This window comes from Macaca fascicularis, chromosome 2 (assembly GCF_037993035.2).
Source record: "Macaca fascicularis isolate 582-1 chromosome 2, T2T-MFA8v1.1".
Taxonomy (NCBI): Eukaryota; Metazoa; Chordata; class Mammalia; order Primates; family Cercopithecidae; genus Macaca; species Macaca fascicularis.
In genome coordinates, this window is record NC_088376.1 from 103351588 (window position 1) to 103364663 (window position 13076).

Below are 13076 nucleotides of genomic sequence, written 5' to 3' on the forward strand. Positions count from 1 at the left end.
CACAGCTGTAAATAATTTGCCTATCAATTAACTAATTTAATGAATCAACCCTGAACAGCCTCAAGAGGTTGGTACCACCATCATAATACCCATTTAACAGACAAGGAAACCGGGGCAAGGAAACTTGCTGCAGGTCACATACAATTAGTAAGCGGTGCAGCTGGGTTTCTGGACCGACGTAGTCCATACACATTCGGCCTTCTGAGTGATGGGCTCGACTTTCCCCACGCCCACTTTTCCCACTGCAGCGCACCCACACAATCCAGGCAGCTTTGGCGCATGTGGAGGGAGCGATGGTCCCTTCATTATCTGGAAGGACACCCACAGTGGCAAATGCCAGACAACCATGAATAATACCCAGGATAGTAACCATTCTGTGGCCTGAGCTGGCCGGACGTCATGCCCCGAAGGAGCTACCAGGTATGGGCGCTGCAGGATCCCCGCCTGGGGCTGCCCGCTCGGGCCCGAGTTGTCTCAGGCAGTAGGGACACTGGCGATGGCGGCTGGGGCAGGGAACCACAGAGTCTGGCAACTTCCCAGGTTCCTAGAGAGGAGGGGCATGGAAAACGCACTTCCGGCGGAGGGTCCCACGCTTCTCTCGGTGTCGGCTGCAGGTGGTATTTCCACGCTTTATCTGCGCCTGCGCCGGCGGGGTTCGCGGTCCGAGCAGAAGAGGTTCGCGGTCCGGGTGACTGATTGGTTTCCCTGGGGCTTGTTCTGCCTGGTTTTCCAACCCCTTTGCTGTTTGGGGTGAGGGAGGGGGTAGCGGAACGGAGAGGAGCCCAAGTCGCATAGAGGGCATTTGCGGGGTGCGAGGCAGCATCAGTCTCACCCGTGCTTCTTTCTTTTCTCTTCAGTTTCACTTCTCCTAACCCCGAGGCAGTGTGTGAAGCTGGGACGCCAGCCATGCTCCAGACCGCTTGGCGCCAGGTGAGTGAGCATCCTCTCCCTCCCTCTCACCCTTTTGATGTCACTTCTGCATTCAGATCTTGAGTTGTGTAGGCTAGTGGCTTCCATTGTACATCTGTCACTATGAGAGGGATGGAGAGGTAAGAATGCCCAATTTAAGACTAGAAAACTATTGAGTGTGGGGGGATTGGTTGGGATTTGGCAGTTGAAGCCAGCTTAAAACTGAAAATTCTGAAATGTGGAAATCTGCATTTATTACATCCAATAAAGACCCCTTTCACCCCAATCTGCAGGCTTGGAGAAGTATTTGCTTCTCCAGTATAGCAATTCTAGTAACTGTTTTGTAGATTCCATTGTATTTTCTACATAGGTCATCTATAAGTAAAGATAGTTTTACTCCTTTCTTTCCAGTCTGGATGCCTTTTATTTCATTTTGTCTTGCCTCACTGTACTGGCTAGAAACATTATTTCAATATTGAACAGAAGTGGTGAGAGCAGATATCTTTGTCTTATTTATGCTTTTAAGGTGAAAGCATTCAGTCTTTCACACTGAAGACTGATGTTCACTGTAGGTTTCTTGCTTTTTTGTTTTGTTTTGTAAATGCCCTTTATCAGGCATTCTCTTCTATTCCTACTTTGGTGAGAGTTTTTATAGGAATGGATGTTGGATTTTGACAAATGCTTTTTCTGTGTCTATTTAGATGATCATATGGTTTTGCTCTTAATTAATTAATTAATTAATTAATTTAGAGACGGAGTCTCGCTCTATCGATAGGCTGGAGTGCAGTGGCGCGATCTTGGCTCACTGCAACCTCCACCTCTGGGGTTCAAGCGATTCTCCTGCCTCAGCCTCCTGAGTAGCAGGGACTACAAGCACGTGCCACCACACCCAGCTGATTTTTGTATTTTTGGTAGAGACCAGGTTTCACCATGTTGGCCAGGATGGTCTCAATCGCTTGACCTCGTGATTCCCCCGCCTCGGCTTCCCAAAGTGCTGGGATTACAGGTGTGAGCCACGGTGCCCAGCCTCTCTTAGTTCGTTAATGTGGTGAATTACATTACATTATTTTTCTTTCAAATATTAAACCAACTCTGCGTTGGGATAAAACCGACTTCGTCATGATGTATTATTCTTTTATTAGTACTATATATTGAATTTAATTTGTTAAAATTTCTGTGTCTATGTTTATGAGGTATTGATTTGCAGTTTTCTTGTGATATCTTTGTTCCATAGAATGAGAAATACTCCCTCCTCTTTAATATTTTGGAATAATTTATGTAGAGTTGATTGCATTTCTTCCTTAAATGTTTGGTAGAATTCACCAGTGAAGGTATATAGGCATGGAATTTTCTTTCTGGTAAGATTTTTGAGTCCTTTGGTAGATATAGGGACTACTCTGGTTATCTGTCTCTTTTTATTTGTTTATTTATTTATTTTTATTTTTTGACACGTTTTTCTCTATGTTGCCCAGGCTGACCTCAAATTAGGCTGAAGTGATCCTCCCCACTCAGCCTCCCAGGTACCTGGGACTACAGGCATGCATCACTATGTGCAGCTTAAATGAGTTTTGGTAACTTGTGCGTTTCAAGGAACTTATCCATTTTATCTAAGTTGTAGAAATTACTCACATAAAGTTGTTCATAATATGTCCATATCTTTTATTATCTGCAGTGGTGTCACTTCTTTTATTACTAATATTAGTGATTTGTGTATTCTCTCTTTTTTTCTGGGCACTCTGGCTAGCGGTTTATAAATTTTATTAAGTTTTCTTTAAGAACTAGCTTCTGGTTTCATTATTTTTCTGTTTTATGTCATTAGTTTTCACTTTGATCTTTAATGTATTTTTTACACTTATTTTGTGTTAAATTTGCTATTCTTTTTTTAGTTTTAAGGGGGAAGCTGAAGTCACAGATTTGAGATCTTTCTTCTTTTTTGTTTTGTAAAATAGGCATTTAGTGCTATAAATTTCCTCCCAAGTACTGCTTTGGCATTATCCCGCAAATTCTAGTACATGGTGTTTTCATTTTTATTCAGTTCAGAGTACTTTGTACATTCTCTTATAGAAGTGTGTTACTGACTTTCCAAATATTTGGGGATTTTCCAGGAGTCTTTCTGTTATATCAGATTTAATTGCATTACAGTCAGAAAACATACTTTGTATGACTTGAATCATTTTGATTTTTATTGAGCTCTCTTTTATGGCGCAGACTATGGACTGTCTACCTATCTACATTGTCTTATATGAATTTGGCCACTACAGCTTTTTTTTTTTTTCCCCCTTTTGAGACAGTCTTACTCTGTCTCCCAGGCTGAGTGCAGTGGCGCAATCACAGCTCACTGCAGCCTCGACCTCCCAGGCTTAAGTGATCTTCCCAAGGAGTTGAGACTATAGGTATGGACCACTGTGCTTAGCTAACTTCTTTTTCCTAGAGACAAGGTTGCCCAGGCTCGTCTCAAACTCCTAGATGCAAGCCATCCTCCCGCCTCCACCTCCCAAAATGCTGGGATTACAGGCATGAACCACCATGCCTGGCCTTACAGTTTTCTTTGACTAATGTTGTCATGGTATAGCTTTTATTTTGGTATATCTATTATTTTGATATATCTATTATTTTGGTATATCTGTTACTGGTATGTCTATTATTTTGATTTTAATTTATGCCTGTCTTTATATTTAATGTACATTTATTAAAGGTGGCAGATAGTAGGTTCTTATTTTTTTAAAAATCCAGTATGACAATGTTTGCCTTTTGGGATGTTTAGATTATTTACATTTGATACCATTATTGATATGGCTAGAGTTGGGCCAGCATCTTTCTACTTGTTTTCTAATGGTCCCAACTGTTCTTCGTTTCCCTTTATCCTCTTTTTCTATTTTCTTTTTTTTTCTTTTGTTTGAGACAGAGTCACTCTGTCACCCAGGCTGGAGTGCAATGGTGCGATCTTGGCTTATTGCAATTTCTGCTTCCTGGGTTCAAGCAATTCTTGTGCCCCAGCCTCCCACGTAGCTGGGATTATAGGCACACACCACCATGCCCGGCAAATTTTTTGTATTTTTAGTAGAGATGGGGTTTCATCGCATGGGCCAGGCTGGTTTCGAACTCCTGACCTCAAGTGATCTGCCCACCTCAGCTTCTCAAAGTGCTGGGATTACATGCATGAGCCACCGTGCCTGGCTCTTTTTTTTTTTTTTTTTTTCCATTTTCCATAGGATTAATGGTGTGTAAATATCAGGCATTGTTCTTTTCAGTCTTTCCAAATGATCCTTTCTCTGGCCTTGGTTAGTTTTCCCACATCCATGTACTGATCTGTATTTTGTTGAATACTCTGATAATTGAGATTCCATCTCTATGCAGCCCTCTCCTCGCTAGCATTCTGTCCTATAAACTCAAGCTGCCTTGGTCTCTTCAGACTCTACAAGGAAATATGCCAGGTTCTGCCTCAGTTCCCTCTTCCTGTGTTGCAGCCTGGAAACTCCTCAGGGTAGTAGCTTAGGGAATTACAGGGCTCACCTCTTTTTTTTTTTTTCCTGTTTCTCAGGGACTGTTGTCGTTTTTTGCATGATATCTTGAAAATTATTTTTATATAATTTGTCCAGTTATTTTGTTTCAGGCAGGAGGGAAAATCCAGCCCCCATGATTCCACCTAGATAAGAACTGGAAGTTTTCCCTTAGCATTTTTTTTTTGAGACAGTCCCACTGTCACCCAGGCCAGAGTACAGTAGCACAATCACGGCTCACTGCAGCCTCGACCTCCCCTAGGCTCAGGTGATCCTCCCACCTCAGTCTCCCGAGTAGCTGGGAGCATCACCTTGCATGGCTAATTTTTGTATATTTTGTAGAGACAGGGTTTCACCATGTTGCCCAGACTGGTCTCAAACTTCTGAGCTGAAGCAGTCTTCCCGCCTTGGCCTCCCAAGGGGCTGGGATTACAGGTGTGAGCCACTGCACCTGGCCTGCATTTTCAAAAACATTACCCTTTTACTTTTGCTGTTTAGTCTGTTGCCATCACGACTTCCCAGTCTTCATGTGTGTATTGTTTTTCCTTCTCTGAAAGCCTGTAGAATCTGTTGTGTATTCTCATTTTTCTGAGACTTCTCAGTTACATGCCTATGTGTAGATATTTTTCATTCATTGTCCTAAATACTTTGTTGGTCCTTCCTTCTCTATGTTGCTTTTAAGGAGATAGAATATTTTACCAAGTTATAAACAACAGTGCACATTTACAAAATCCTTAGCTCATCCTTAGTTCTGTGGTTTGAATTGGGCCCCTTTTTGTTTGCTTCCCCTTCTGCCGGAAGTTGAGTTTCGTCTTTGTCTGCTTTTCTAGTCTAGTTATCATTCATTCTTTCTCTGCCTTCTAAAATTCTGTTTATGCCTCTAGCTAGCTTTGACTCTTCTCTCTTTTTTTTTTTTTTTTTTTTTTTGAGACAGGGTCTCACTCTGTCACCCAGGCTGGCATACAGTGGTGCAAACACAGCTCACTGCAGCATCGACCTCCCCAAGCTCAGGTGATCCTCCCATCTCAGCCTCCCAGGTAGCTGGGACTACAGGCATGCACCACCACACCTGGCAAATTTTTTATCTTTTGTAGAGACAGGGTTTCACCCTATTGGCCACATGGCCAGGCTGGTCTCAAGCCATCCACCCGCCTCAGCCTCCCAAAGTGCTAGGATTACAGGCATGAGCCACTGTGCCTGGCCAGCTTTGACTCTTCTCTTGGGCTATTATGTTACTATCACTTTAGTAGGGTTAGGGAGAGAGTGGAGATCAGTACAAAAGTGTTATTCACTGTGTTTATACAGATGTCCCCTGTGCATGTGCACACAAAACCCACACTGGGGAAAGGAGCCCAGAGGAACAGATGGGCACACAGAGCAGGGCACAGTGGAGGCAAGCAGAGATCAGCAGATGAAAATAGAACTGTTTGCTGGGGATGACCACAAAGGGGTGCAGAGACCCTTGGACTCTCCTGTTGGTGCGGGCAAAGATGGCTGAGGGCTGGCCTCTGGTGGAGTGCTGGGTAACTGTCCTTGGCAATACCACTAGACCCAGTAGGTCTCTGCCCCACTACTTAGCCTGGTCCTCTGCCCTCATGCAGGGTTTGAGCAGGAACCTGTTGTTTTAGGAACCAGTGACCTTTGAGGATGTGGCTGTGTACTTCACCCAGAATGAATGGGCCAGCCTGGACTCTGTGCAGAGGGCCCTGTACAGGGAGGTGATGCTGGAGAATTATGCAAATGTGGCTTCCCTGGGTAAGACATCTCTTCTTCTTGTTTTTGGCCTCTGCCCTTTGAGCATCCTGGCTTCTTTATTCCTTAGAATTTTGTAGGGTTTCTTTTTTTTTCTTTTTTTCTTTTTTCTTTCTTTTTTTTTTTTTTTTTTTTTGAGACAACAGTCTCTGTCGCCCAGGCTGGAGTACAGTGGCGTGATCTCGGCTCACTGCAACCTCCACCTCCCAGGTTCAAGTGGTTCTCCTGCCTCAGCCTCCCAAGTAGCTGGGATTACAGGTGGGCGCCACCACACCAGGCTAATTATTGTATTTTTAGTAGAGATGGGGTTTCTCCATGTTGGCCAGGCTGGTCTCGAACTCCCAGCCTCAAGTGATCCTCCTGCCTTAGCCTCCCAAAGTGCTGGGATTACATGCGTGAGCCACCACTTCTGGCCCGAGAACTTCGTGGGGTTTCTCATAACTCCCTGTTGCCCTGAAGGCTGAGCTACCTGGAGGTTTCTGGGTGGAGAGAGCCTGTGTTCCCAGGTTTTGAAATCAGCTGTCTCTCCAACCCTAGGAGGGACTGTACCCAAAACATGGGGGAAAGGAGCTCTTGGGAGCACAGCAAAGCCCCTTGTGTCTTCCAAGTTCTCTGAAGAAAACTTGAGATTCCCTTATGTCAGCGTGGGATTATTCTGGGACTCTGTGCCGCTTTGTGGGAAATTGCTGTCCTCCAGCAGCATAGATTAAGTTTCTCCCTGACTCACCTCGTCTCTCACTACCTGGCTCAGCAGATAAAGATAAAGGGGGGGCTGCAAGAGGACCCTGGTTCCTGATTCCCCTTACCTTTTCCTGTTTCTTTCTCCCTGGGCAGCATTTCCATTCACCATGCCTGTTCTGGTCTCCCAGCTGGAGCAAGGGGAACTGCCATGGGGCCTCGATCCCTGGGAACCTATGGGCAGGGAGGCTCCCAGAGGTATCTGTCCAGGTGAGCATGAGAACCCACTAGATGTCTTTTTGGCTTGGCTTGCTTTCTTGTTTTCACATTTCATTGCACAAGAAGTGTTCCTTCTCTTGGGAGACTGTTTTTGTTCCTGTGGAATGATTACATGTGATTCTCTTAGTTCGTGGTGGTAACCTACCTCAACTGGGGAAGGGCCAATCTCTTTTAAGACAGGAATGACTGTAAGATTTCTTTGCATATTCATCTTTGCCTCTTCTCCTCACAACCTGCCAAGGGAGACTGTCTGATTGGGCAGCACTTAAACCAGCTCATTTCTTCTCTGTCATATGAAACCATTTTATTTTTCTGCCAGTTTGTTTTTGCAAAGATGAGAATGTCAGCCACCTTTGGAGGAAAATAGGCTTCTGGCAACATTGCTGGCCATCTGCATATCACAGGCTATATTGTTTAAGTACTGACTTAAATAATAAAAAGTTTATTTTTATAATGGAAATTTTCAAATATATGCAAACACCAGCATAATGTACTCCATGTATCCTTCATCCAGCCTCAACAGTCACCAATATCCTTTGATTCTTATTTCATCTTTCCCCCACAGATACTTAAAAAAATTTCCGAAGCAAAATTTATTGTAAATTAAAGGTGAATAAATTCCTCACTTTGATGGCTATTGATATAAGAATTAACAATAGGCTGGGCATAATGGCTCATACATGTAATCTCAGCACTTTGGGAGGTCGAGGCAGGTGGATCACTTGAGGCCAGGAGTTCAAGACCTGCTTGACCAACATGGTGAAACCCCGTCTCTAATTAAAAAAAAAAAAAAAATATATATATATATATGTATATATATATATGTGTGTCTGTGTGTATATATATGTGTCTGTGTGTGTGTGTGTGTGTGTGTATATGTGTGTATATATATAGCCAGGCCTGGTGGCTTATGCCTGTAATCCCAGCACTTTGGGAGGCTGAGGTGGGTGGATCACCTGAGGTCAGGAGTTCAAGACCAGCCTGGCCAACATGGTGAAACTCCATCTCTACTAAAAATACAAAATGTTAGCATGGATGTGGTAGCACGTGCCTGTAATCCTAGCTACTTAGGAGGCTGAGGCAGGAGAATCGGTTGAATCTGGGGGGTGGAGGTTGCAGTGAGCTGAGATCACACCACTGCACTCCAGCCTGTGGGCGGCAAGCCACCCAGGTGCCAAGGCAAGAGACCGAGGGCACAAGCTGTTCTAGTATAATAAAGAAAATATATAATAAAAGAGTAAGAATAGTTATACTAGAAATAGATTATATATATGATTGTATATTAATATTAATCGTTAGTTTGTAGCATTACTCTTTATTCCGATATTATAATAATCTTTGTTCTGTGATTATAACCTAGGAAAAACCAGGCCATACAGAGATAGGAGCTGAAGGGACACAGTGAGAAGTGACCAGAAGACAAGAGTGTGAGCCCTCTGTCATGCCCAGACAGGGCAACTAGAGGGCTTCTTGGTCTAGCAGTAGCACCAGTGCCTGGGAAGGCACCCGTTACTTAGCAGACTGGGAAAGGGAGTGTCCCTTTCCCTGGAGGAGTTAGAGAAGACTCTGCTCCACCACCTCTTGTGGAAGGCCTGACATCAATCAGGCCCGCCTGCAGCCATCTAGAGGCCTAATCGTCTCCCTGTGATGCTGTGCTTCAGTGGTCACGCTCCTGGTCCACTGTCATGTTCTGCCCTGTACACCTGGCTCCGCCTTCTAGATAGCAGTAGCAGAATTAGTGACAGTACTAAAGCCTTTGAAATGCACAGAAGAAATAATGATGTAAGCTGTTCCCTCTCTCTCTCCGCCTCGACTACCAAATAGGGAAGGGCCCCCTGTCTGGTGGACGCATGACTTGCGTGACCTTACCTATCATTGGAGATGACTCTCACTCCATACCCTGGCCCTTTGCCTTGTACACAATAAATAGCACGGCCAGGCATTTAGGGCCGGTCTCCGCATCTTGGTGGTAGTGGTCTCCCGGGCCCAGCTGTCTTTTCTTCTTTTTCTTTGTCTTGTGCCTTTATTTCTACAATCTCTTGTCTCCACACATGAGGAGAAAAACCCACAGGCCCAGTAGGGCTGGACCCTACACCAGTCTGAGTGACAGAGCGAGACTCTGTCTCAAAAAAAACAAAAAAACAACATCAAAAATTAGCTGGGTGTGGTGGTGTGCACCTGTAGTACCAGCTACTGGGGAGGCTGAGGCATGAGAATCGCTTGAACCCAGGAGGGTTGCAGTGAGCCAAGATTGCGCCGCCGCACTCCAACCTGGGTGACACAGCGAGACTCTATCTCAAAAGTAAATAAATAAATAAAACATAGTATATTTTTTATTCTTTCTTCTTCTGCTTCACCCCTTCTCTGCCTGTGAAAATTTTCTGTGCTCTTCTGCAGATAATGCCCATTACTGATCCACTCCCAAGTCTTGAGTTTAAGTTGTACCTTTCTGGATGTGACCTCAGGACCCTACGTCATCTGAGTAAAAATATTTTCTGAACAATTTTTTTGTGAATGCATGCAGGCTGAAGATTTTATTTAATCTGCAAAAGGTTTTGATAGTGGAGGGAATATTTCTCTTTGGTTTTCCCTTATTATCATGTGAGTTTAGTAGTTCACTTTTCAAACTGTTGTATTAAACAAATGCACAAACTATGAGACCTTTTAGGAAAAATAGCAAGCATCGTTACCAGGCCCTCTTTGGGACTTACGTTCACTCTTAGATGAGTTCTTCACATTTCCACTGCTCTTTGGTTTTAAAGGCAAGCCTCCAAACCTTCCTTTCTCCTTCAGGATGCTGTGGTGGTTGCCATGTATGGCATCCTCAACCACTGCATGGGAGCCTGCTGCTTTACTAGAGCTAGCTTGATGGTAGAGATCAGCTCTCTTTTCAAGATTATGACATGGATGATGTCTTCTAACAAGCATCTCTTAAGGAGTCTCAGCCTGTGGGACCTGTTGTAGTGCTTGAGCTGCTCAACCTGCCCCTTCTCTAATCTCGGGAGTCTTCGTCTCACTTATGGATTTCCATATGTTACTTTTCTATGTTTGTGTCTTTATCCACCTCATTCACTTTTCTCTTAGTCTTTCTGCCCTAATTAACAGTCTTTGCAGTTTTCTGGTTTGCACACTGTTTGTAGGAATGTCTCCTGGCCTTGCTTGCCTCCCCTCTCATAGAGTTTTCATGTCCCTGCGGGGCTCTGTTGTGTGGTGATCTTAGGCAGCCATCTTGTGAGCATATTAGAAAATATTCATATACTCAGGGCAAATTAGAACCACTTAATTTTGTTTCTTCTTCAGCACAGATAGTGTGTGTGTGTGTGAGATCAGGGATTGACACTTGTATTTTCTTTTTGTGATAGGAGATGAGGCCAGAACTGAGAAGGAAAGATTAACTCCAAAGGAGCATGTGTCCAAAGAAACAGTGTCCTTCCGACTGATGGTGGGGGTGCTGCCAGGGAATGTTTCCCAGCACCTTGACTTTGGGAGCAGCCTAGAGCAGCCCCAAGGTCATTGGATAATTAAGAAAAAGTCAAAGAGGAGACATTTCACAGATACCTCAGCCAGGCACCATGAGGCCTATGCGGTCAAGAATGGAGAGAAGTTTGAGAAATTAGGAAAAAATATTAGTGTCAGCACACAGCTCACTACAAATCAGACAATTCCTAGTGGTCAGATATCTTATGAATGTGGACAGTGTGGCAGATATTTCATTCGAATAGCAGACTTCCACCGACATCAGAAATGTCACACTAGTGAAAAGTCTTTTGAATGCAAAGAATGTGGAAAAGACTTCAGATATAACTCATTACTTATTCGGCATCAGATAATTCACACTGGAAAGAAACCATTTAAATGTAAAGAATGTGGAAAAGGTTTAAGTTCAGACACAGCCTTGATTCAGCATCAGAGAATCCACACTGGAGAAAAGCCCTATGAATGTGAGGAGTGTGGTAAGGCCTTCAGTAGCAGCTCTGTCTTCCTCCAGCACCAGAGGTTCCACACTGGGGAGAAGCTCTATGAATGTAACGAATGTTGGAAAACTTTCAGCTGTAGCTCAAGTTTCACTGTCCATCAGCGAATGCACACTGGGGAGAAACCTTATGAATGTAAAGAGTGTGGAAAACGACTAAGCTCCAACACAGCCTTGACTCAGCATCAGCGAATTCACACTGGGGAGAAGCCCTTTGAATGTAAGGACTGTGGGAAGGCATTCAATCAGAAAATAACCCTGATTCAGCACCAGCGAGTTCACACTGGCGAGAAACCTTATGAGTGTAAAGTGTGTGGTAAAACCTTCAGCTGGTGTGGAAGATTCATTCTGCATCAGAAACTACACACTCAGAAGACACCTGTCCAAGCATAGGGCTATCCATAGTTAGGCCTACGGTGCCTCTCATTTTTTCTCTTTATTTTCATGCTCTTTTTCAGTGTCCTCACTGTCCTTCCTGGGTAGACACTTGGCTTTCATCATGAAATCTTCCTTAAGTTTTTTGAACTCCTGTTTCCCCAACATGAAGTCTCTTTATGGTTAGAGAAGACCAAAAAAAAAAAAAAAAAAAAAAAAAACAACCAAACTTAGAAACATAAAAGGAAATGTAAGTTTCCAGATTTAAAGGATATGCTGGGTGCCCAGCAGGATGGATTCAAGGGAAACCTACATTAAGGAAAATTGCTGTGAATTATGAAAACACCAAGTTTGAATAAGAGCATCATGGAGGAAAAAAATGAGACCCTAAAAAGTTTCTAGAGAGAGAAGACAAAAGATCAGAAATTAAAGTGGGGCCAGGCGCGGTGGCTCATGCCTGTAATCCCAGCACTGTGGGAGGCTGAGGCGGGCGGATCACGAGGTCAGGAGTTCAAGACCAGCCTGACCAATATGGTGAAACCCTGTCTCTCCTGAAAAAAAAAATACAAAAATTAGCCAGGCATGGTGGTGCATGCCTGTAATCCCAGCTACTCGAAAGGCTGAGGCAGTAGAATCACTTGAACCCCTGAGGCAGAGGTTGCAGTGAGCCAAGATCACACCACTACACTCCAGCCTGGGTGACAGAGTAACACTTTCTCTCAAAAAAATAAAAAAATGAAAATGACATTAGATTTTTCAGCAGCAACCTTCAAAGTCAGATGAGAATGTGTATGCCTTCAGACTTCTCATGGAAAATGTTTTCCCCTGCAATTCTATACTCCAAAGTATAAGGCCCTTATACTTACAAAGTATAAGGCAATTCAGGCCCTTTAAATCTGAAACCTTTATTTCCCATGCATCCTTTCTTATATGTGCAACACTACACAAGAAGTAAACCAGTAAATAAAAAGACAGATACATGGATACCCTATTACAGTCCGTACGTCAGAAGTCTCCTAAATTCAAAAACGGGCCCTGTCCATGTGGAGCCAAATGCATCTTAGAAGACATTCCTAGTAGGGTGCAAACTTCAGAGACCTATCTCAGGTTCAGTGTCCACCCACCCTACTTACTCTTCAGTTTGTCTTCACTAGACAGTTGTAGTCTGTGCCTTTGCAAAAGTCAGGGTGTATATACTCTTTGAGTCAGGTGCAAGGCACCATTTGTTTTAAATTTATTCTTCTCATTGCTGTTTCAAGTGATCTCAAAGCTGGAAGCATTTTCTTGCAACCCCATCTAGTTATTTTTTATGATCATGGAAGAACCTACCATTATTGCTGTTATCTGTGGAAATGAGGGAAGATGTAAATGTGTTAGGTTTTAGCATCCCCTCTGGCAGCCAGCTTGATTTTGCCTGTTGCAGGAAGCAGAGAGTAGTGATTAATAATACAGAGCAAGGCAGACTTTGATTTGAGCCCAGGTGTTTGTCCTTGGTTAAGTTACAAAAACTGCACTAGTTTCCTTATCTGTAAAATGGGGATGACTTCATAGGTTTGTGTTGGGAATTAAATGCATTAATACATGTAGAAGTGTTTCAAACTGACTGCATA

The 13076-nt window shown here is 43.6% G+C and overlaps 1 protein-coding gene across 9 annotated transcripts; it reads left to right on the forward strand.

The window, feature by feature from the left end:
• Positions 1–579: 579 nt before the first annotated feature.
• On the forward strand, positions 580–12457 carry ZNF620 (zinc finger protein 620). 9 transcript variants are annotated; one of them, XM_005546743.4, is made up of 5 exons: positions 580–688; positions 858–930; positions 6038–6164; positions 6996–7109; positions 10481–12457. In XM_005546743.4, the coding sequence occupies exons 2-5, from the start codon at positions 907–909 to the stop codon at positions 11482–11484; spliced, it is 1269 nt and encodes a 422-aa protein (XP_005546800.3). In that variant the 5' UTR covers positions 580–688; positions 858–906; the 3' UTR covers positions 11485–12457. The 9 variants fall into 9 exon arrangements, with proteins under 9 accessions (XP_005546800.3, XP_015301180.3, XP_005546799.3 ...); XM_015445694.4 differs by having other exon boundaries at positions 580–750; positions 10481–11637; XM_005546742.5 differs by having other exon boundaries at positions 580–675; positions 10481–11637.
• Positions 12458–13076: the final 619 nt, after the last annotated feature.